The sequence below is a fragment of the Eutrema salsugineum genome, unplaced genomic scaffold (assembly GCF_000478725.1).
Source record: "Eutrema salsugineum unplaced genomic scaffold, Eutsalg1_0 scaffold_6, whole genome shotgun sequence".
NCBI lineage: Eukaryota > Viridiplantae > Streptophyta > Magnoliopsida > Brassicales > Brassicaceae > Eutrema > Eutrema salsugineum.
The window spans coordinates 7,132,453-7,156,384 of NW_006256547.1; the positions used below are offsets into that span (position 1 = coordinate 7,132,453).

Sequence of the window (23,932 nt, forward strand, 5' to 3'; positions counted from 1 at the left end):
ATTAGTAAATACGAACTTAAGTTGGATTCTGTTTTCTACACCCAAACTCCCAAATTATGAAAATCTAAATAGACTAAAAGCTAAAGGACCTAAACGAAGAAGAGTCCAAAAACATTCTTAACAAAAATGTAACTTGCAAGCAACAGATTGAGATATCTTAAAAGACACATCCATAAAGACATAACATTTGCCCCTCCTTACCCCAACAAAAAAAACAAAAGTGACACTTTTTTTTGTCGTCATAAAAATGACAAACACTGGAAACCAACGTTGTAAAGTGAATCTAACGATTCCACCTGTAAAAAAAAAAGAAATCTAAAGCCAAATAAAAAAAAGGGGTAGAAAATTCTAAAAGCAAAACTATGAACAAAGACCAAAAAGATGGCTATAAACATAACTTTCAATCGCACATTATTAGAAGAAGAAAAAATATAGATTAAAACACATACAACAATGTTAACCAGATTTGGCAAACTCTAAAAATCTTCAACTTTTAACGAACTTATTATAACCTGTTTCAGTTTTTTTTCCTTCTTTTTTTTTGCGACTTCTGTCTGGTCTCTAACAATACAGAGATGATTGTATTCAAATTGAAAAATTTTGTAAGGAAAACAAATAAGGAAGAAGAAGAAGAAGAAGCATAAAGGTTGGAGCTTGGAACCTTCAATGGAGTCTTTTTGACTTGTGAGCTCAAAACCCATCAACAAGAATCTGAAAGTGTCTTCAAATGGAGAGTATTATAAAATGTGCCTTCTTTTTATCAGCAACCCATCACCGCACAATTGTAAACGAAATTAGGAGAATGTTTCCTATCAAGCAATGTCCATTGTGGTGGACCACCTTCACTCGGTATCCAAGAATTCAGCTCTATAAACCCACCTCCGGAATACTTTGGTCCACCTATAACGATTAACCTCTCCCCACAAGCTCTAAACGCAAGTCCCCATCCATTAACCGAGCCAGCTCTCTCAGGCAATCTCCCAACGGTTAACCATCTCTTCCTCTCCTTGTCATACTTCCTCACTTCCATATCCGCGTGATCAGCTGCGTACAATTGGTTATTCACAACCGCAACAAGAGGCGGTGCTTCTGCTGCTGGTGACATATCAGCTTGATCAGCACGGCTTCTTGGAGGCGACAAGTCAGGGATATGAGTCCATTTCTTGGTCTCTAAATCGTATTCTTCTCCACAGGTCAAGACTTTAGAATCAGCACCACCGATTCCACCAATTACATAGAACTTCCCGTCCATGAAAACCCCTGAACACATCTTCCTCGGTTTGTTCATCCTCGGAAGAGTTATCCAAGTTTGAAGCTCAGAGTTGTACATCTCAGCGAAATCAAGAATCTTTCCCTGAGAATCGCAACCACCAGCGAATATAGCAATCTCTCCAAGACTCGCTGATCCAAACAAACACTTGGGAGAGTTCATCTTCATACCAGAAGACCAAGAATTAGTCAGAAGGCTGTATCTGTATATTACATGAGAAGAAAAATCGTCTTTTCCTAAGACAAGCAGATCCGTGCCAACGGCTAAAGACTCCTTATCTGCACACATGAAGGTAACACTCGAAGGCATTGTTGGCAACTGCATCCACCTTCTCGCCACAGGATCGAACGCAACCCATTCCAAAAGCTGGCATGAGAAGTAAACCCAATGCTCCACAAACCCGTTTTGTCGCCTTAATCTATAAATATCTCCACTTTTCACCAAAGAACGGAAATTTCTGTTCAAAGAAGCAATGGAGCCATAATCAGACCTCGAACATCGGATCAAACAGTTTATCGAATTGTCCCGACCAATCTCGTTGATAAGAGAATGCGTGTCCGATGAATCACCACCGTTGTTGCTAGAGTCAGATTGCTCTTGCTCCTGACTCGATGAGCCATTGCCATTTGCTGCCTCTTCCCCACTCAATGAATAGTCAGAGGAATCGCTATCGTATGTAATCGAAAAACCCATTAGTTTAAGTGATTTGGTCTGTCTAATCTCACCAACAACCTCCAGAGCTCTTTTACCATTGCTGAGCTTATTCTCATCAGAAGCATCATCCTCTGGATACATGTAAGACTTTGACCAGTTTGATTCAGAGATACGAGAGCTTGAGAAAACCCTTGAAATCAAACACGAATCTAGTGATCGATCTTCCAACATGTCTTCGAAACACTACGATTCTTGGTGTTGGGAAATCAGATCAATCCAGAAGAATAATCTCTCTCTCGAGACCCGAATCAATAACGAGATAAGTCTTCGAATTTCGAATCTAAACCATTCAAAACTCAGATGAGAAACGGATTCAGATTGTAGATTCGACCAATAACCTAATCAAATCAATCATCAAGAACAGATAAACCCCCACCACACGAAAATTTTGCCAGCTTTCAAGATCCAGATCTCCAGATTCCAATTTCACAAAAAAATGGGGGAAAAAATCAAACCCGGGAACTTAAAACAGCGAAATCTTCGATCCCGATCTGTTCATGATTCCTTCTGCTCATGATGAAGGAAAAAAAAAGGATTTTTAGAAGAAAAGACAAGAGGGGTTTGGTTGATAATTAACAGATGATTATAATAATCACAACGAGAATCGGAAATGGAAGAAAGAACTTACGAGATTGGATTAAAGAGAGAAAAATAATCAATTAAAAAGCTTTGAGGGGAAAAATCTGAGCTGTTTCTGTTCTTCGCGTTTCTCTCTCTGTCGTCTCTTGGATTCGCTCTGCGAATCAGAGTGAAGCTTTGGTTTCTCAGAGGCTCAAAGTTAAAATCTTTGCGAGGAACAATTCTTGTTTTTTTTTTGCGGTTTTTTTTCTCTCTCTTGATTATTCCTCTTTTGTTAACTTTTTCGGTTTAATTGTATTATGCAAAATTTAGTGCTGTCAAATAAAATTAATAAACGGAACTCAACTGACCAAAGAAAAAAATGGAAAACGGAACTCAACTAAAATCTTTTAGTCCTTTGTCTCACCAAAATAAAAAATTAAGAGTAAACTAGAAACTTTACAACTTGAGAATAGATATTTCTAAAAAAAAAAAAAATTAGAGAACCCAACAATATACCAATCAAAATTAGATTTTGTTTAGTTTACTTTTTTATAGCTAAACAATTGCTTTTTTCATATTTTGTTACTGGTGAGGAGGATTGTATAGTTTGGAAAATATAATATTTAGTGCCAAAAAAAACATGAAAATTGGAATGTGTTTTTTTAAAAAACTTTTTCAGAGTGAGGAAATCAGGAAAAAGAAACAATCTACTTTTCAGCGTTGAATGCAGATGTTCAGAGTACTTCAGCTGTTAATTTTCAGTGGTCAAAACTCAAAAGGAATTAATTACTTGCAGAAAAAAGTTGTTTACAAATCCCACGTCATTGAAATTTAATATTCTTTTTCTCTTTCTTCTCGATATCCTCTAGTATTATTTTTGGATAACATCATCTATAGTATTATGAAAGTACATTATACTGGGACAAATAGGTAAATTCTGATTAATTCATAAACAATAACACATAGAAAATGTGAGTGATTATAACCAAACCAAGTACTTACTTAAAAAAAAAAAAAAAATTGGTTAATGAGGAGTTTTTACTCCAAAACTCATATATTTCTTTGTCAGTATATCCAAAATATTCAGATGGCAAGAACAATTAGTAGAACCAGTACGTATAATAACATAATTTGTAAATATATAACTTTTTGTGTCGCAAGTAAGTGACATCAATTCAAGCCAACAAGCCTGCGATATAGATATAATACATGTATAATATGGTAATTTTTGTTAGGAACCTCCAGTAGAGACCATGACCATGTTATGGTAATCGTATTATATCATTGTTCTATTTGGTGACTCAGTGGAGGTATCGGTTAACAAATAGCAATATATAAAAAAAGTAAATATTTAGTGGAGCTATCTAGGTTCATCCAAATAATATAATACCTAAGTATAGTCTCGTTCTAATCCTATTTCGGAGAAGCGTTCTGTTTTTTTTTTTTTTGGGAATTATCGCATGCCGATTTCTGGACCAGAAAGACTATTGGCCGAAAGGATGTTCAAACTTTCTGGCTAAAACAAAATTATTCCATCAGTTATAAACTTAAAATAAGTTTAATTTGTAATTGAATAAAACATACTCATTAGTAAAATTATTAGGTCGGGCCGAAAGATTCAAACTTGCACTAAGGGTTGGAATGTAATGTTTTTGAAAAGTCCCATCGATGGAGGCCATCGTTATCCAATGATGAAGAACTACGTGTCGATTCTGTGTGATAAGTCTTATATGTCCATGTGAAGTTTGGGACTTTATACGACTAATCCAAATACTTTTTTTTAATGAAAACTAATCCAAATACTTGGATCCATCTTTTAGCTATTCATCTAAAGTCTACACCATTTATTTACTATGGCAATTCATTATCTAGTTTACTAATTCTCGTTCGTCATAACTAATTATGGCATGCAATTAAAACAAAACATATGTTTGTTGACGTCTAAATTAATACTTTGATAATGTTTACAGGGATTTAGAATATTGAAAAAAGGATCGAAATCACAATATGTATCTGCTATTTGGTAAGACATATTCGCTATCAGCTAAAAGATGAAGAAGTTTATTTTGTTTTGTTTTCGTGATACCACCAACTTATCAACGGTTGTGAACATTACATAAGTTAAAGTGTGTAGAAGACATAATGTAAATGTCATCTTCTTACAAGAACTATGTGAATGTATTATGTATCTAACGTATTTTGGTTCTCATTAATAAGAAATTAATCAATCATCATGACTAGGAAAGATGAACATTAATTTTAAGAAAATAAAATTATAAGAATATCTTAGCTATTTGATAAGTGTTTTCTGATCTTTTTAGGAGTCTTTGAAGTCTTTTTCAGGTTGTTTCAGGTATCTAAGTGATATAAGGTGATGGATTGGAGTAGCTAGAGCTTTTGGTGCAAAAAGGAGCTGAAACTGAGCAAAAGAGACCAATTTACACGAAGTTAGATTATTCTTGGTCGGGAGCACCTGCTCCTGATTTCACCCTTTCGTGGAGCACATGCTCCAACCGCCTGGAAAAAAAATAAGGAAATCGACTTTTACCTAATTCTGAGATCAGAAAGAGAATAAAAAAGTTCAGAGCCGCCTCAAAAACAGAACGACGTTTTACAGACTTTCTGCTATGCTTTCTTTTTATATTTTTTCTGAACCAGAGAGTTATTACTTGTAAGCTTTTGGGAGAAGAAATCTGCTACACCTTGAGAAGAATTTTGAACCTTATTATCTCTTCTGCGATTTATTTCATGAATTTCTTTTCATCTGTTGTTGTGTTTCCTTTCTTCATGTCTGAGTAGATCTCTTAGCTAGATTAAAGCGTTCAAAAGATTTCATGGGTTAAAAGATTAGATGCAAATAGGACTTGATATCTATTGTCTTCACCATTGTTAGACTTAATACTTAGGTTGAACTGATCACTCAATCTGTGATTTTAGGTTAATCTATTCATCAAAAATGTAATAGGTTGCTAGAATAAACATTGGTGAGCGATTTGTCTTTAGCCAACGACAGTTGAAGTTAAGGCAAATCGTGACCAGATCAAACCTGCTTGTTAATGCTTGTCTGCGATTTTCTAGGTTCAAACGACAGTTTAGAATTTAGGTTGTTAGACAAAGTTATTGAGATCACGACAGTGGATCGATAAGCTTTTATGTTTGAGTTCGAGATTTGCGTTACACTTGTGTCCTGAATAGTCATCTGGTTCTTATCTGTAAAATTCCTGCGAATTGCTTTGGTCTAGTGTTTTTCTTAAATCAAATTTACATCGTTTTTAATTTGATTTTCCTTACTGTTTAATTTACAATCAATCATTTTTTCATCTTAGCTTTATTTCAATCCTTTTAGAGTCATAGAGTAACACTGGTCCTCTAGATTTCGAATCATTTATATTACAATCTCAAATCTGTTATATTGCAGTAAAAACTAGGAGATACATCCAGTTGAAATTACTATTGACAAAAAAAATATATATCTTAGCTATTACAATAGTATAATTAATATAGAAAATTTGAAAAAGGCATAATGCAAAACTAATATTATGCAACCAAAAAATGTTCTTACAAAAAAAAAACATCAGCAACATGAATCGAAAAGGGATCACAGAAGACATACGAGATACAGAGACACAACAGTGGATCAGTGACGATAAAGGGCTGCTTGCCCCCAGCCATCAGAAAGCACGAAAAGAACATAGAAAATGTATAACTATACGACTTACAAATTGTTAGAAATGTTGGAATAGATCGTTAGTACACATAGAAAAACTAATTTTACAAATCAAATTAAAACTTTAACACTAAGATTATTTTTTTCTAACACTAAGATCGTCAAGGATGTAACACTTGAACATTTGTTTGTAAATCTCATGTATGTGAACAAAGCCAACCACAGGAAAAAAAAAAACAAACTGAACTAAAAGCAAAGAGGATGTATTTTTCTGGAGAAAATGAGGTGTTTTTTTTCTTTTTTTTTGGAAACATATTGTTTTTTTTCCTTGTTGCTTTTAAATCTTCCACTTTTTAAATGATTTAATGAAGTGAGTGGATAGAAGAGTTCGTAAAAGAGCTGTCTCCACGTGACGTGATTCTTTTTTATTTCTTCACGTTCTTCCCACATTTCTACATCGATCTTTTAATTCGATGGTTGCATTCTTAATTAACTTTAAAACAAATCAAATTGTGATTTCTTTTATCACTTTAAAGATATTTTTTAGTTATTTAAAAAATTAGTTATCCGTGACAGCCCCATTCTTGTAACTCTACTAATCACACCATCATCTATCGACATAGAAAGACAAAACTGCCAACCAATCACTATGTAAACAATTTTCTTTTAAATAACGACAATATTTATTTAAATCACGCACCTCTCTTTTTTACCATATAATTTATATTATATAATTGATAATTTGAGAAACGACTATGGAATTATTTTCAGGCGTCAGCTTTCGACGCGTTCGGCGATAAAGACATGACGTGTCAAGTTACGGTACATATGATTTTCTGTTTATTTGGGTCAATATCGCATTCAACACGTGCTCTTTATGTAATGTTATTAGTTTTTGAGAAATGTAATTAGTTAACGCTTAAACAGTTAATCAACTTAATTACTAGTTAAACCCTATCCTCAAATTCGTACATAGATGGATAATTTGTAATCGTTCGTGATATCCGAATAAGGGTAAGTAGGTTCGGGTTTTCTGTAAACTCTTTTTAGATAAACCCTTAATGTACAAACTTAAATTATCCGTAACCGAGTTAAAAATTGAGTTCCATTTCAAATTTTGCGACTGAACCCAATACACATGTAAGTATACCAACTTTACTTATTAGATTAAGGGTTTTTAGTGAAAAAATCCCTTAACTAAGTTTGAATCGGATAAAACTCTTTCAACTATTTTTGTAACGTAAAAACTCTTTAACTAAGTTTTCGTAATGATTTAGCCCCTCCGTGAACAGCACCGTCAAATTTTAACAAATCGTTTTTTTTTAACAAAAACTACACGATTTTTACTATAAACAACAAGTTTTTTGAAAGCCAGATATAAAAATTCCAAAGTAAACATAATCTCTAAAATTCCCAAATTCTTAAACCTAAATTGATGAACCCTAATTTTTGAAAGTGTGATTCTAAGTAGTTTTTTAATGGTTTGGAAGTCAATTGGGTGAGATTGGAAATGATTTGTTGTGTTAATTAAAACGAATTTGAGAGAAAGCTTTTGAATTGAGAGAACTATTTTCGCTAATTGGGAGAAAGAAGAGAAAGAATCACAAATATGAAGCTTGGAAGAAGATGAGGCAGTTGTTTTACTTTGATGTTTAAAACCTTGTTCTTCTTCCTCCAACAAATTTACTTAGAAGAAGAATTTAAGAGATTTTCAAAATGAATGAGGAATCCTAAATTTTAAATTGAGGATTTTTAATTTCAAATCGATTTTGGGTTTTCTTTTATTGAAGTCATTTCGTTTTTTTATAGAATATAAAACACCATGTTTTCACTTAACTGTAATCCATTAAGATTTGAAAGTACTGTTAACAGAGGGGTTAAATCATTACAAAAACTTACTTAAGGGATTTTTACATTATAAAAATAGTTAAAAAGTTTCTATCCGATTCAAACTTAATTGAATAGTTTTTTCACTAAAAACCTTTAGATTAATAGATTTAGTTTGTTGTCGTTATTTTTCTATGGATTAGAACTAAACTATTTTTATAAGTTATTATGTTAATTTTTTGTCCCAGTACATGCATCATCCATGCGCTCTTGGATCATTGTTTAAAACATTTTATTGGCTATTTTAAGAGTAGTAGTGTTTCATTCATTCAAATGAGGTTGATAGTTTGGAATCTTCTGGTTTGGATTGTCAAACATAGAGAAATTTTGGGTAGAACATAATATAATTTTGAACACCGACTGGCGGCTATATAAAGATGAAACTAGTTGAATTTATTCTAGTTTTTCATTCGATTATGTTAAGATTTTTAAACTTTCTAATTCAAAAGCAATTGACCATAAGTAAATTAATTCAAATTATGTATTGTTTAATGTCTTTTCCAATTTTAAATAAGCAATTGGCATATATCACATTTGAGAATGGCTTTGAGAAGTACATAATTTTTGGACAAATTCACTCAAAATCAACGGGCAGGCAGTGAGTAAATTACCCTAATTTCTTTATATACTGCTTAATATTTTTTCCAAATTTTGGTGTGAAATATTTTCATATATACTAAGTTTAATGTTTTTTAAACAAATTAAGAAATAATAATTCCATTAGTCATTTGTTTTTAAAACTAATTCCACCGAGGAAATAAATTTGGTTTTATCAACTTAAACTTGGAAAGCATCTTTTAAAATGTAATCAGTCGACCAAATCAAGTCAAAAAGTGAGGTAATTAAGAACAAACAAATGTGAATATTTAAAAAAAAGTAAACACGCTTGAGAGATCTATGTTTCCACCAAAAAAGGCAAGATAATTTGTAGAATAACGACAAAGAGTCGGGCTCTATAACTTAATTAAGTATATATTAATGTTTTCGAAACCGAAAAAACTATGACAATGAGTCGATATCTCGTAATGGAAATCTGTCAAAAAGTATATTATAATTTCTAAACTAAACCGATCTGCAATTAGTCTCTGTCTAATCATTTAAATTAATGGTGGAAAAAAAAAATCAAGCACCGTAACACGAGTGAAAACGATTTGTTTTGAACTTTTAATAAAAGTGCATTTGATACTAAGGGAAAAAAAAAAGGACAACATAAGAGGTCATGTACACGTGGAGAAGGAAAGGAGAAGAGAGGGACAATGAGAGATGGAGAAAGAAAGACGTAAGTATTAATTGTGCCTATAACTTTCATTTCCCACAAGCAAGAATAATATAATCTTCTTTGCATTTTTTTACCAATACATCATACATTTGTTCGGCACACGTCTTTTTCTTTCCCTCCTTTTATATTTTTCTTTTATTCGTAATCCCTATCACGTTCACACACATATGCTATAAGCCTATAATGTTATACCAACATGTTTACATTACTTTTAATATATAACACTGGTAAAAGAATTTCTCATTGTCATAAGTAATAATTTTTTTACAACACCTAAAAGCTACAAAATGACCAAAAAATACTCACATATATTTTATTATATACTTTATTTTTAGCTTTCAGTTCCAAATCCATATTTAAAAAATTGTTATTCAGATGATCGGATCGGATGATCGTATACGTTTATTTAAATTGCCAAAAAATAGTAAAAAAGAAAAAAAAATATTATACAAAAAAAATTAAACTTAAATCTATAAAGTATCATACAAAACATTTCAAATTGATTGTACCGATTTTAGATTTCGGATATTTTTGCCGAGCCCTAATTGTTACCACTACAGTATTATGGTTTTTAAGTGCTAACAAAAAAAAAACAAAGGTTTCTTTTGTTGGGCTTGAAGGCAACACTTTAAGACTGTAAAGAAAAACAATTGATAGGAAAACAATAATTTCAATTGGGTTTTTAATGGGCTTATTGTAAGTGTTATTTATATAACATTTCAAATTGATTGTACCGATTTTAGATTTCGGATATTTTTGCCGAGCCCTAATTGTTACCACTACAGTATTATGGTTTTTAAGTGCTAACAAAAAAAAAACAAAGGTTTCTTTTGTTGGGCTGGAAGGCAACACTTTAAGACTGTAAAGAAAAACAATTGATAGGAAAACAATAATTTCAATTGGGTTTTTAATGGGCTTATTGTAAGTTTGTTATTTTATAAAATGGCTTAAGCTACGAGAAATATTTTATAAATGGCCCACAACGACAACGTCTTCCTTTTTAAAAGCGCGCTTATGTTTGGTGTCGGTGACGGTGAGTTTCGTCCGTTTTTTCTTTAAATTGAAGCAACGGTTTCGATCCATACACATCAAATCAACGGTGGTGATTACGCAAATCCCGAGACGAGGAAGTTGACTTATGAATTACGACCGCTACATATAATAATCTTATAGACTAGTAGATATAATCTCAGCCGTCCATCTATAGATCAACGGTCTCTGTAAAAAACGAATCTCCTTTTGCACTAACGCGTCCTCTGAAAAAAAAAAAAAAAACCACCCAAAGCGATCAAATCGATTCCATCAAAAAATCACCCGCCCGAATTTGACTCTTGCTAGATCTCGATCGTCGTCTCCGAATCTCCTGGCGTATTCCATATAACTAGATCTTTTGATTCGAGTGTATTGTAATCTCTCTGAGTCGGAATGAGAAATTGATTCGATACGAACTAGGGATCTGTAGTTTCGGGACAGATAGATACCGGAGTCTGTGTTGAAGACGACGAGTTATGACGGGGAAGAGTGACTCGGTGTCGATCTCGGTGCCGTATAGGAATTTGAGGAAGGATGTTGAACTTGAGATGGTGACGAAGCATCAAATGGAACCCGCTTCTTCTTCGTCTTCTCCTTTGAATCATCATGATTCGGCCGATGGTGAAACTGTGTCGAAGAATTGTAGCTTAGTCACGCTGGTTCTTAGCTGTACAGTCGCTGCTGGTGTTCAATTTGGATGGGCATTGCAACTTTCTCTTCTCACTCCTTACATTCAGGTACTTCTCTCTCTCTTCTCTCTCTCTCTATCGTCACCGCCCATTTCTGTCACTTTTGGCGTTTTCTCTATCAATTTTAGATACGAGGGTTTTATTCTCGTGTACCCTGTACGAAGAAGTCGAGTACTTTGTAGGTGAGAACCATGAAATCTAATTGTTAGGTGGTTGTTGTTGGCCTATTTTATTGACTCATATATGACATTTGAATTGGATGGGGAAAATTGTTAATGTTCCCAACATAGCTATGAGACGTTTTCATATGGAATTATAAACAGCTTTATTTGACATCCGAATTTGGCTAGATTGTTTATCAAAGGATTAAACTGTGTTCAGTCATCTGAATTATATTCGACGGGTCATTTATGCCTCATGTGGCTAGGTTTGTTAATAGATAGATTTTGTCTAGGATTTGTGTTTGATGGCAAGATTTGTTGGGTTTCTTTTTTTTTTTTGTTGTTGTTGCTGATGAACCCTTTGAGGTTTACCTAACAGTGTTGCATTTGGCTGATTGGTGCAGACCCTTGGAATATCGCACGCTTTTTCTTCATTTATTTGGCTATGCGGCCCAATTACAGGCCTTGTGGTAGGTTAATGCAATCAAATTTTAGTTCCTCAATAATTTTAGCGTTTATACGAATTCTATCATAAGTATATCAGTGATGATCTGCACATTTTTCTCTCGCTAAGTTTTAAAATTGATCTACATATGATCAGAGATGTTCTTATGTAAGCATACATTTTTCTGTTACATTTGTTGGTTTTCAGGTCCAGCCTTGTGTTGGCATTTGGAGCGATAATTGTACTTCAAAGTATGGAAGAAGACGACCATTTATTCTCGTGGGATCACTCATGATCTCAATAGCAGTAAGGGGCAATAGAAGATATGATTTCTGTTTTTATTTTCCTTTAGGAGTTAGTTGGCCTATGTTGCGTTTTTATATAAGCTAAACAAAAGCTTGCAATTTAGGTGATTATTATCGGGTTTTCTGCAGACATTGGGTATCTGTTAGGAGATACAAAGGAACATTGCAGGTTGCTCTCCTGCTCCCCTGCCTATGCCATGTTTTGTGTGGAATGTATTAAACTTAAGTAATTGATGACTTGATGTGTATCTGTAAATGCAGTACTTTCAAAGGCACACGGACCAGGGCAGCTTTTGTCTTTATCATCGGGTTTTGGTTGTTGGATCTAGCAAACAACACAGTACAGGTTCAGATCCAATCTACTAGATTCAATGCTGTTAGTCATTACCTAAATATCGAGGATTGATGTTTTCTGCTTTTGTTTCAGGGACCTGCTCGTGCTCTTCTAGCTGATCTATCAGGTAATGAGAGAATTTCTCCATCCACTTAGCTGATCATAATTTCTATTGGAAAACTAGAACTAGATTGAATTTGCGATACTTCTGATTCTGTAGAAAATCTCTTAATTAGATTTCTCTTGCTTTCCTTAGGTCCTGATCAGCGGAACACTGCAAATGCTGTGTTCTGCTTGTGGATGGCTGTTGGGAATATTCTTGGGTTTTCTGCTGGTGCTAGCGGACGATGGCAAGAGTAATGTTCGAGATCCTCGTTCCCAAAAACTTGTATTCTATTTTCTCATTTGCATTTTTAGTCAGCTGATAAATGATCCGGGCAATTTTACTGAGCAGATGGTTCCCTTTCCTAACTAGTAGAGCATGTTGTTCTGCATGTGGAAATCTTAAAGCGGCGTTTCTTCTTGCAGTGGTAAGCAGTATGTTTATTTTTCTGACACATGCATCTGCTAAGCTTTCTAAAAGTGTAATCGAATCGTCTGGTCTGTACCAAACCCTGTCATGTTTATATCTTGGGTATCATTAGTTACAACTTAAGAAATTCCGTTAGTATATATGTTTGATTTGTGAGGTGGTTTTGAAAGTCTTAATCCATATTAATCCACCTAGTGGCTTTTGTTCTTGTTTTCCAATCTAAATTTTTTGTTCTATATTTTTTCTAAGAGTTACCGTTTTTCAGGTCTTTCTCACTATATGCACTCTAGTCACAATCTATTTTGCTAAAGAGATTCCTCTGACAAACAATGAGCCCACCCGCATACCAGATTCTGCACCTTTGCTGGATGATCTCCAGTCTAATGGCCTTCAGCTCTCAAATAATGGTACTGCCAATGGGTTAAATTATGAGAGAGTGGAACGTGATATGGATGTACAGCTCGACAAGTCAACGAATGAGCATCAAGATGGGGCCTCCATTGATGGCCGCCCTGGATCTGTTTTAGTGAATTTGCTAACCAGTTTAAGGCATTTGCCTCCTGCTATGCACTCAGTTCTTATCGTCATGGCTCTAACATGGGTGAGTGCTAAGAAAACAGTATAATATCTCTATCTGTTATCACCAACTGGTTCCTGTTCTTATAAAATCATTTCGTTTCTTTAATATTATTACTTTGGTATTATTCCTTGCAGTTATCGTGGTTCCCCTTCTTTCTGTTTGATACAGATTGGATGGGAAGAGAAGTTTACCATGGGGATCCCAAGGGAAATAGTTTACTTGTGGAACTCTATGGTCAAGGTGTCCGTGAAGGTGCATTTGGTTTGCTACTAAACTCTGTAAGAATCAATATCATAATTTGTTTTTTTTTTCCCTTAAAAAAAGGGATCCTAAACTGCTCTGCACTTCAACCACTCGGCCGTTATTGAATTTTCGTTTTCCTGGTTTCCATAGGTTGTTCTTGGGATCAGCTCATTCTTAATTGAACCAATGTGTCAGCGGATGGGTGCACGAGTTGTATGGGCTCTGAGCAATTTCATTGTATTTGCCTGCATGGCAGGAACAGCTGTAATTAGCTTGATGTCTCTCAGGGATAACTCTAAAGGAATCGAACACATAATAGATGGAAACGAAACAACAAGAACTGCAGCTGTAGTCGTCTTTGCACTACTTGGTTTTCCTCTAGCTGTATGTGTTTTTCCTTGAAAACTCACTTTATTCTTCTTGCAGCATTTCTCGGAAATTCGTGATAAAACAATCCTTTTTATTCTTTGTGCAGATCACATACAGTGTTCCTTTCTCTGTCACAGCAGAAGTCACTGCGGATTCTGGTGGCGGTCAAGGTCTGTGAAAAGATTCAGAGGTTTTATGTGCTTATATCTTAGATTTTCAGGAATTGTAAATGGTTTCATTTCCTCGCTGTAGGTTTGGCTATAGGAGTTTTGAACCTCGCAATCGTCGTTCCACAGGCAATCTCTCAAATCTAGTTACACTCAAATTCTTTCGTATAATGGCACTCAATTCGAGTCTAGACCCGTAATTAGTGTCTGAACATGTTTTTGGTATGTAACAGATGATAGTATCGCTTGGAGCGGGTCCATGGGATGCATTGTTCGGAGGAGGAAACTTACCGGCGTTTGTTATGGCGTCTGTTGCTGCTTTTGCTGCCGGAGTTATTGCTCTGCGTACCCTTCCGACATTATCTAGTTCTTTCAAGTCCACCGGTTTCCATATCGGCTAAAATCTTTTATACCGGGACTCCAATACGGCAACACTAAACCGAGGAGTCTCATGCTTTTTCGGTCGGTATAGATTTCAAATTCATATTTAGATCCATTCGATTCTTTTTGACCATGCTCTCCTCAACGTATATGTAGGTTTTGTACATGTAGTTTTGTTATATGTATACTCAACAATGTGAAATTTACAGTACCTCTCTTATCACTTGAAAGGTTCAATTATGTTTATCGTAGTGGTTATCTTGGTTATTTTTGAAACACTTTTAACTTAAAGTGTATTTCCCTTCCTGCAAAATTAAAACTTCAAGCAAGAGTCCAGCCTCTGAATCAAATAACGCAATAATATTGGCTTGTTAAATATAATTTTTCAAAGAATTTACATCAAACAATACTCAAAAGAGAACAATCCTGAAATACCACAGTTTTACTCTTTGTTCCAAACGTTAAGTTCAAGTTTGTGAAAATTCATCAGCTGGTTAGAAAATTGAATATTTGCACCTCAAAAAGAAGATCGAGATAAATACTACTAATACAACGACTTAATGATTCCTTGTACACAAGCTCCTACTTTAGTTGATGCTAGAAACAACGCATCTCAAAAGAAAGAACAACATAAAAAATCAAACTAGTTTCACCTACATGTACTATAGTCCAAACTATATCTACGATAGGGAAGCAAAAATAAACCAAACATTATATTCCCTCTGATCCAGAAAGATTGATTTTCTGGCTTTTATTTTTTTGTTTCAGAGAGTTTGATGTTCTAAGATTTTTATCTATTTTTTAGTGAATAATGTTAATAAATAATTAATTTTAAGAGGTATGAAACGAAAATAGTTGAATTAGATGAGTTATTATAGTTATCTCATATTTATGGGAAAATGTTTAGTCAAAGAAAATAATTTATTTATGACTAAAAATTAACTATTTCATAATCTATGTGGAAAAGCCAGAAAAATCAAATTTTCTGGATCAGAGGAGTATATTTTGGTTTGGTCTACAGAAGATAATCAATTTACATAGACAATGCTTCCAGAAATAATAAATGACCATATCTCATGGGTTGTTGAGACACCCGCTTTAATGAAACAAAACAAAACAAACAAAACAGAACAAAAACATTGAATGCCTTAATTTCTTCATCTTCCTATAAAACCATATGTCCATTTTCTCTTCAGTTCCTCCTCATTCATTATCTACAATCTTTCTCTTTCTCTTTCTCTCTCTATTAACTTTGGTCTAATTAAGATCGATCGATGGCTAAGGGAAGAGGCAGTGCATCATGGACGACTCGAGCCATAGTGGCTCTGATGGCTGTGTCAGTGATGTTGCTTCAAGCTGACTACGTTCAAGCTGCGACTTACACAGTCGGTGAATCCAACGGCTGGACCTTTAACGCTGTTGGTTGGCCTAGAGGCAAACATTTTAAAGCCGGTGACGTTCTTGGTATATATACTTCTCATCCTTAATTTCACTGATTAAATTCAAATATATTATGTTATCTTGTTACACATATATACCACAAACTCTTTTAAGTTCTTTATTCTTCATATACCAACACTGATTATATATCATGGTCGGTTCTAGATATGTCTAAGGTGTGCTTTTGCAGACTATGTATACCTTTCCAAGTTTAAAAATCAAATCCGATATCAACTATTGGAAATGTTTATAGAAGTACTTTTTGCTTTTGGTTTAAACTTGAATGATGAACTCAAAATGTTTTCCCGTGAAGAAATATCTCAACAGTAATAAGTTTTTTATGTTTAATCATTGCCGTGGTTAACTTATTATTAAGATGTCAATATGTATATATTTTAAACTCACATATCACACCCATTTATACAAGTAAAGTTTTTTGGTCAAAATGTCCCATGCACAAACAAATTTTCTTTTTTTTCTTGGTAAGATGCACAAACGAAATTTTGTTACAAGTAATTAGTTTTGTAACGAAACTCTTAATAGTTCCAAGTACGTTATATATTATTGAGGATTAATATATATGGAAGAGTCGTAAACGAGTAAACTATAAACTTAATTAACTTTTAAGAAAATTACAATTTCATGAATTTGTTTGCAGTGTTTAACTATAATCCGAGCATCCACAACGTGGTCGTGGTAGATAGTGGAGGGTACAACAATTGCAAAACGCCGGCAGGTGCGAAAGTTTACACAACAGGCAAAGATCGTATAACTTTGTCTAAAGGACAAAACTTCTTCATCTGCAATTTTCCAGGCCATTGCGAATCCGCCATGAAAATCGCAGTCACTGCTGTTTGACCTTTGATCGATCACGTAAATCGAAATTTCGATAGTATGATCATCACTTTGCTATGTTCTTAAGAAAATATTAAGTATTCAATAAAGTTTGCACCTTACTTATTTAAGTTGCCAAACTTGTAATGTTTTCTTGTATCTTCCGACAAATGTCCGGTCATCCGGTGTTGTATCTGCAAAGAACCATATATATAGTTGGTTTAATAGTTTGGACTTTGGAGATCCTGTTATGTATATTTGATTAAACCTATTTTATAGATTTATAGTAAAATTATTGAAAGATGATAGAAACTAAAAGAAAAAAAAAGATACTCCGACGGATATCAAGAAGAAATGAGCTTTAATTGTGTAAAAAGTAAAAACAAATTCCCACATGTCAGCATTTATTTCTTCCTCTTCAAGCAAAATCCATTAATTTTCTAGTTTTTTTTTTCATTATTTTTTATTCAGTTTACAGAAAAAAAATTTACGATCAATAAATTTTGACCCTATGATTTTCATAGTTTGCACAGCTTAAAATCGAGTCTGTAATTTTTTGTCAAGAGTATAATTTTTCTTTTTACGGCGAGTCAACAGTGTAATTAAATACCTAAAATAGTTGAAAAATACAATTTATAGATACGTACCGTCATCGAGTTCATATATGAATTATCAAAATGGTAGCGATGAACACTGTGTAAATTTGATAATTAATTTCAGGTAGATTGCAGGCTCTTGTTTAAGCTTATACAAATAAGAAAACATACTACTCCTTCCGTTTCATAATAAGTGTCGTTTTAGATTTTATTTTTTGTTTCAAAAAGAACGTCATTCTGCATTTTCAATTTAACTTTTTACTCTTATTTCATGTGTTATTCCTCATTTAAAGATAATAGTATTTGTAATTAAATATTATAAAAATATATTAATTAGGGATATATTTATTTATTTTCTTAATTTTTTAATTTGTGTGAAATGTATCTGAAACTTATTATGAAATGAAGGGAGTAGAAAAGAAAAATATATATAACAGTGTTTCATTAGGTATATATGTTTGGATCTTGCCAAAAAAGAAAACGGAAAATCGGTGGGCTATATCTAGTCCATTAACGATTAAGTTTTTTAAGCCCATTAGGCAATGAAAAGATAAGACATATCTCATATTTATTACTACAGCTTTCTTTTTATTTTGTTTCGCAAACATTGATTTTTGAATAGATTTTTTTTTTGCTATTTCTAATGATTTTAAAATTTCTCTTTTTGTCATACAATATATATGAAACATGTGTTTGTGAGTCTGCAGGTAATGATCTTGTCGTATATGATTATAATCAGACAATAATGTGACAGCCAAATGTAGATAAAACATTAAAAATATATTAGTATAATTTAAGAAAACTATATTATAATTATTAAATTATGATACTGTTTGGTCCTACTCCAACACACCTTCAAGCTTTGGGGTCACGCCCCCTGCATATTAAATGAGTACGACCTCACATTATATATATAACTATTGTGTATATTCCCCAATTTTGTTATTAAATAATGTGAGAACACCGACAAAAAATTTAACGTAATTAAGAACAAATGAAAATGATTAAAACTAATTGGATTAAACGTTATCCACATGAAACCACAATCCAAAATTCTTAAGAAATTGATCTGAACAATCTTATCCGACGAAACGAAAATGTCCATCGATGCACCAACTAAACAGATTGCTCTGTCATTCTTACTATAAGCTATATAGTCTAGGCCTTTATATTAATATGCCATGTTGACCATTTTCTTAAGTATGACCCAGATATCAAGATGAAGTTAACCAACCTCCAACGGATTTCAAATTAATCTGTATTAGGAATAGAATTCCCTAGAATCACTAGGGGATAAATAGTTAAATGAGTAGAAGAAGCATAGTATATAAAAATAGAGTTTGGTTGAGCCTTTGCTTTGATGTCTGACACATTCTCGCCAAATCTGAGGCAGTCTTCTCCATTTCCATTGACTATTATTCTTTTCTTTTTAAATATTATATAGTTATTATCTATACATATATATACAATTACATCAACTTACTCCTTCTTCACTCACGTAGTCACGTATGACGTAAACATTGGTGGAATACATTTGCCAGACACTAGCTATTTTTTAAATATATATATATATATATATAATATATATTAGACACCAATAACACATATTTGCACTAACATTTAGACAAAAAAAAAAACACATATTTGTACTTTTTGTGCTAAAAATCACCTATGTGTACTTACATATATAATTAATTAGTTAGGAGTATATACAGTATATGTATGTATATATAGAGAATATTGGCGGTGGAATCTTGGCAAAGAATAAAAACTGATGGAGGATGATTTAACAAACTGTCACTATAATGAGAGAGAGAGAGAGGGGTCTCTCAATTTTCGATAAAGACGAACTAGTTGCAGAATAAATTATCATCGTTTAAAGCTTGAAGCCACATGCATGTCGTTTTGTACGAACGTACGTATATATACATAATCAACTATTATGAAATGGAGATAGTATATCTTATTCATACAAAGATAATACATTCATGAAAAACGTATTTACATATATCCATGCGCATGCGGTCATGTACGTATTCGTACGTCGATTGGATGCTTGTATATGTGAATAAATAATAATACTGATACGTAAATGTGATTGTGAGATTTTACATGGATATTTACATTGTGTAGAATTTTTTATATCCTATATTTATACATACATGTATCATGTATGACGTATATATATATATATATATATTTATCCATGTGTGAAGGTAGTTTCATAGTAAAATATTTCTGAATAATGTATAAACTTACTCTTTCTAAATTTGATTCTAGTTATTTTCGTTTTCATTTTGTGTTTATGTTTATTAGAAATTTGGGGAGTGGATTACACTCACTCAGTTCAAAATCTTCTCGTAATAAAAATTTTGAAAATGCACTTATATGTGATAAGTAAATGTAATATTGAATCTCATAGCAAAAAAAAAGTGATTTATAAGGTAACTTCATGTCTTCAGATTTGATGGTAGGAGTCTAGGAGATCATAGTAACTTCAACTCTTTGGCTAAATGCACATAGTGTTTTTAAAAACAGCGAAAAATGTTTGGTCAAATGGTCAAACTGACAACCAACCTTAATCTTTGCACTTATCTCGTATATACTGTTTTTTTATTAATAAGTTTTGTATATTTAAAAATTTAAGATTAATACTAGATTTTCTTTCTAATTTTAATAACAATTTTCAATATACACATTAATGCATAAGTTATTGAAAAACCTTAATCCCTTATGATGGTTAACAACAAAACATCTTTCACGAAATTAAACGATGGTACGTATATCAGCGGTCTTTTGTCATTTATTAATCTTCACTAGACATGTTTTGTATTGATCACTGCAAATTTTACATGACAGTTATAGATCTTAGATTTTTTCTGAACTTTGGTCCAAAAAACTTTTACTAATTTCTTTGTATCTCTACATATAATACACTTCCTCACTTAGTCACTTAATTAATCATAGCTAGATATACAATTGGATCTAAAATTATAGTGATTTAGGCCCAATCAACTGAAATCTTTAAGCAAGGCTAAGATTAAGATAGGCATCGGATTCCTAGATGCTTGTGGGCATAGAGAGAGCGTGCATGAAAGAGTATTTAAAAAGCCAAATAAGTAAAAGATTAGAAAAATAAACGAAAGAAAGAAAGAAAAAAAGGTTAGGGTTTTAGAAAAGTCGGGTTCAAGTTTCTAAAGTGAGGTGCCCACACGGTTGTAGCCTTGTAGGAATCCCAAGCAATTCAACGTCTACAAATCATCTTTTCATATTTTATTTCAGTGTTTAAGAATGATCAATTCTTTTCTTTGCACACGTGGGACAGATAATTAGGAATTTTCCGATTTACCTTCTTGTCTTTTCATGGTACAAAATTGGTAGCACATGATAGTTAGTTTAGTTTTGTTTTGTAAATAGTTATTACGTACTACAATATAAAGAAAAGAGTTGATTAAGTTTTGTTTTGTGAATATTTAGATTTTAGACTTTAGTTACGTTTTTTTCCTTTTCAGTATTGCCTTTATTGTTTTTTTGTTAACTTTGCCTAACAAATGGGTTCGGAAAAATAAAAGACAAACTAATGATGATAGGGGAGCGGCCTAATACCCAAAATCAAGAGCATAGCCTTCTGCAGTAGATAAAAGTGTATATAAAAATCAATTTAATATTTTAGTCAAAAGATATCAAATTTTATTAGAAAGTACGATCGACAAAATTCCTTTAGTTAGTTTCTTCTGGAAAAACTTTCTGGCTTGACATTTATCTTCTTGTTTATTGTTTACATATCAATTACAACGTAACTCTAATATGATCCACTGAAACATTGAGATATGTTTTACATTAGTTGGAATGGTTAAATATAAATGTTTTGGCTTACCATTTTTTCCTAAAATGATCATGATGATACATAACTTATACATTTATTTGTTGGTTTTTTGGCTTAACCCCCTCCATATTGCATCTGTTGACAAAACAAAATTAACTTTTGAACCACTCGTTTCCAAAAAAATTCGATCGATCACCATCACCGTTGTGACTACCTATCATCTTTTTATTTACTGATATTTATGAATTAAAACAGAAATAATTTTATATAAAAAATACATTATCAGACAATTCGACAAAACAAAGCATATTTAATTAAGACAACTTTTACATTTGAATGTAGGGCTTAAAAAGAAGTATCTTCTCGACTAATTGTGTACCATTATCCAGTTGTTTTGCTTTCTTAATCTGTCATTTGTACATTTACCTCTCCAATCTCCAAATGATGAAAATAATTTTCCTAAATAAATAGTATATGAACCAATTTATGATGGTAGTAGTCTAGTAGCAAGTAGTTGAAGAAATCAACATGTTTGTTGAGAGACTAAGATTCAATTGTTTTTTCGTAACTTCTAACCATCTTTAGCCACTACAAACGTTTTAATTAGTAAGAAAATAATTTTAGGTTTTTACATATCTCCAAAACTAGCTTAAATGTCGGCTAAAATTCCTTAAAAACAAATATACATATACATATATATATATATGCTCTTAGGATATACAAACATATTTACACTGTCATATGTTTTGGTAATAATGCCAAATTTAATAATACCTATTGAACACATTAAACCTAGTATATAGTGATTAATGGGATAGCGTCATCATTATTGAGCCACCTTATTATTGTATTATGAAAGCTTTTGAACTTCTTGTTAAAATGTTTGTAATAGCTGATAATTTGGGCTACATAATAGTAATAACTAGTGGAGCTTCATAATCATTTAATCATATATCCAATACCATATACACACATCTATATATATTATTCTACGTAATGTAATTAATTTTTATTATATGATCATGATACGTAATCTAATAATTTATATTAGTGTTATTGTTGTGTTGTTATCCGGATTTATATTTTGTAAAATATATATTGTTTATTTTTTTTGTTTTAAATGTATATTAATACTAGAAACCTCACATCTAAAATAAGATAAGACACAAAATGATAAGCGACTGTTTTTGTAGTGTCGGAGATGATAACCCACTCTAATCAATCAAGTTGTTGCAAATTGATTTTAAGTGAGATATTTAATTTATTGTTACATTTTTGATTTTTCTAACTTTGGCTGTGCAACGTGGCGAGAGCTAAGTAGGACTGTAGGAACAGTGGAGCACGATGACAAGTGGTTGGAACTGATTGGAGCAGAGGCCGCTCTACTTGGCATGATGAGATCATGTAAAGAAGATGAAAGTTGCAAAAGATACACACCTCGCATTCTATTACTATAACAAATAAATAAATAAACTATAAATCTCTTTGGGAAATTGGGCCATTCCTCCATCAACAAAACCCATCAATTCCCACTTAACAATAGTTCTGTTACATAATTAATCATTTCGTATATATTTAATAGTTTTTTAAGTAGTCGTTTTTACTCACTAATATTGCCACCATCTTCACTGGACCACTTCCTCTTCGAACCAATAGAATAGTAGAAAGTGGTTATCCAAAGATATTCACTCTGTGAGAGTTCCTCTTCAATAAAAACGATGCGAGTCACCTATTCTTATAACACTGCAAAAAAGTATTAAGATATTTCTCTTAAATAAATAAAATCACCGGTTACAATGTATTAGAATCTAAAGATTGTAGTGCAAAATCTCGAACATGATTAAACAATATTTATATGGATCATAAAATATCCATAAATCTTTTAAAATGATTTGATAAGTGGAAAAAACTATATTTTTACTAGTCACAACTGCTCTGTGCTCTCTTCTTTTTTTTAAATGCAAAATATTATGATTAATTATATAAATTTAATAAATTGCGGACTCACTGTTCATTCCTTTCTTCCTTTTTCTTTGATAAGCATGCTAAGTAGACCATACATATATTGTCACTTTATTTTTTTATGGGGATGAGAATGGACCTCTTAAAACAGCATTAAATTTGCGACCTTAATTAGTATTTATAAAAGTATATATAATGTGTAGGGATGAATAAGGCAATAGTGTCAGGGGTTTAGTCAAAAAAATTTGCTGCAAAGTCCATAAGAGTTGGCCATAGCCTTGGAAAAAAATATCAATCAATATCTTTCCACATTTCCTTTATATTTTCAGTTTTTTTATCTCACATCTTCTTCCATCACCAAAATGAAACCCACCATGATCATGAAATATGTGATAAATATATTTAGACACTGTATTGAAAATAAAATATTTTTATTGATTCATGGTTTCTTAACGTCTTAGCTTTGTATTCCAATTTTGCGCATCATCCCATTTTCAAACTCCATCATTTATATGTTGATTTTGTACTGGAATTTTTTTTACTAATAATTTTGTACAGGACTTAATATTATATAGTTGTTGTATTTCGTATTTTGGTGGTAAACATCTTGTAAGAGATAATAAGTTATAGATATGATGAGTTTATGGCAAACAAAGAA

At 32.5% G+C, this 23,932-nt stretch overlaps 3 protein-coding genes across 3 annotated transcripts; 2 read left to right on the forward strand and 1 right to left on the reverse strand.

Annotated features, from left to right (window-relative positions):
• Positions 1–363: 363 nt before the first annotated feature.
• On the reverse strand, positions 364–2,830 carry LOC18011823 (F-box/kelch-repeat protein SKIP11). The gene is made up of 2 exons (XM_006395690.2): positions 2,613–2,830; positions 364–2,491 (listed from the first exon to the last, which is right to left on the reverse strand). The coding sequence occupies exon 2, from the start codon at positions 2,153–2,155 to the stop codon at positions 761–763; it is 1,395 nt and encodes a 464-aa protein (XP_006395752.1). The 5' UTR covers positions 2,156–2,491; positions 2,613–2,830; the 3' UTR covers positions 364–760.
• A 7,753-nt stretch (positions 2,831–10,583) lies between these two features.
• LOC18011824 (sucrose transport protein SUC3) lies at positions 10,584–14,883 on the forward strand. Its single transcript, XM_006395691.2, has 14 exons — positions 10,584–11,147; positions 11,665–11,730; positions 11,913–12,011; positions 12,115–12,179; positions 12,272–12,356; positions 12,438–12,471; positions 12,601–12,700; positions 12,799–12,874; positions 13,142–13,477; positions 13,591–13,734; positions 13,850–14,083; positions 14,175–14,238; positions 14,321–14,364; positions 14,469–14,883. Exons 1-14 carry the CDS (start codon positions 10,887–10,889, stop codon positions 14,634–14,636), a joined length of 1,776 nt encoding a protein of 591 aa, XP_006395753.1. The 5' UTR covers positions 10,584–10,886; the 3' UTR covers positions 14,637–14,883.
• An 860-nt stretch (positions 14,884–15,743) lies between these two features.
• On the forward strand, positions 15,744–17,117 carry LOC18011952 (basic blue protein). The gene is made up of 2 exons (XM_006395692.2): positions 15,744–16,080; positions 16,715–17,117. Exons 1-2 carry the CDS (start codon positions 15,891–15,893, stop codon positions 16,912–16,914), a joined length of 390 nt encoding a protein of 129 aa, XP_006395754.1. The 5' UTR covers positions 15,744–15,890; the 3' UTR covers positions 16,915–17,117.
• Positions 17,118–23,932: the final 6,815 nt, after the last annotated feature.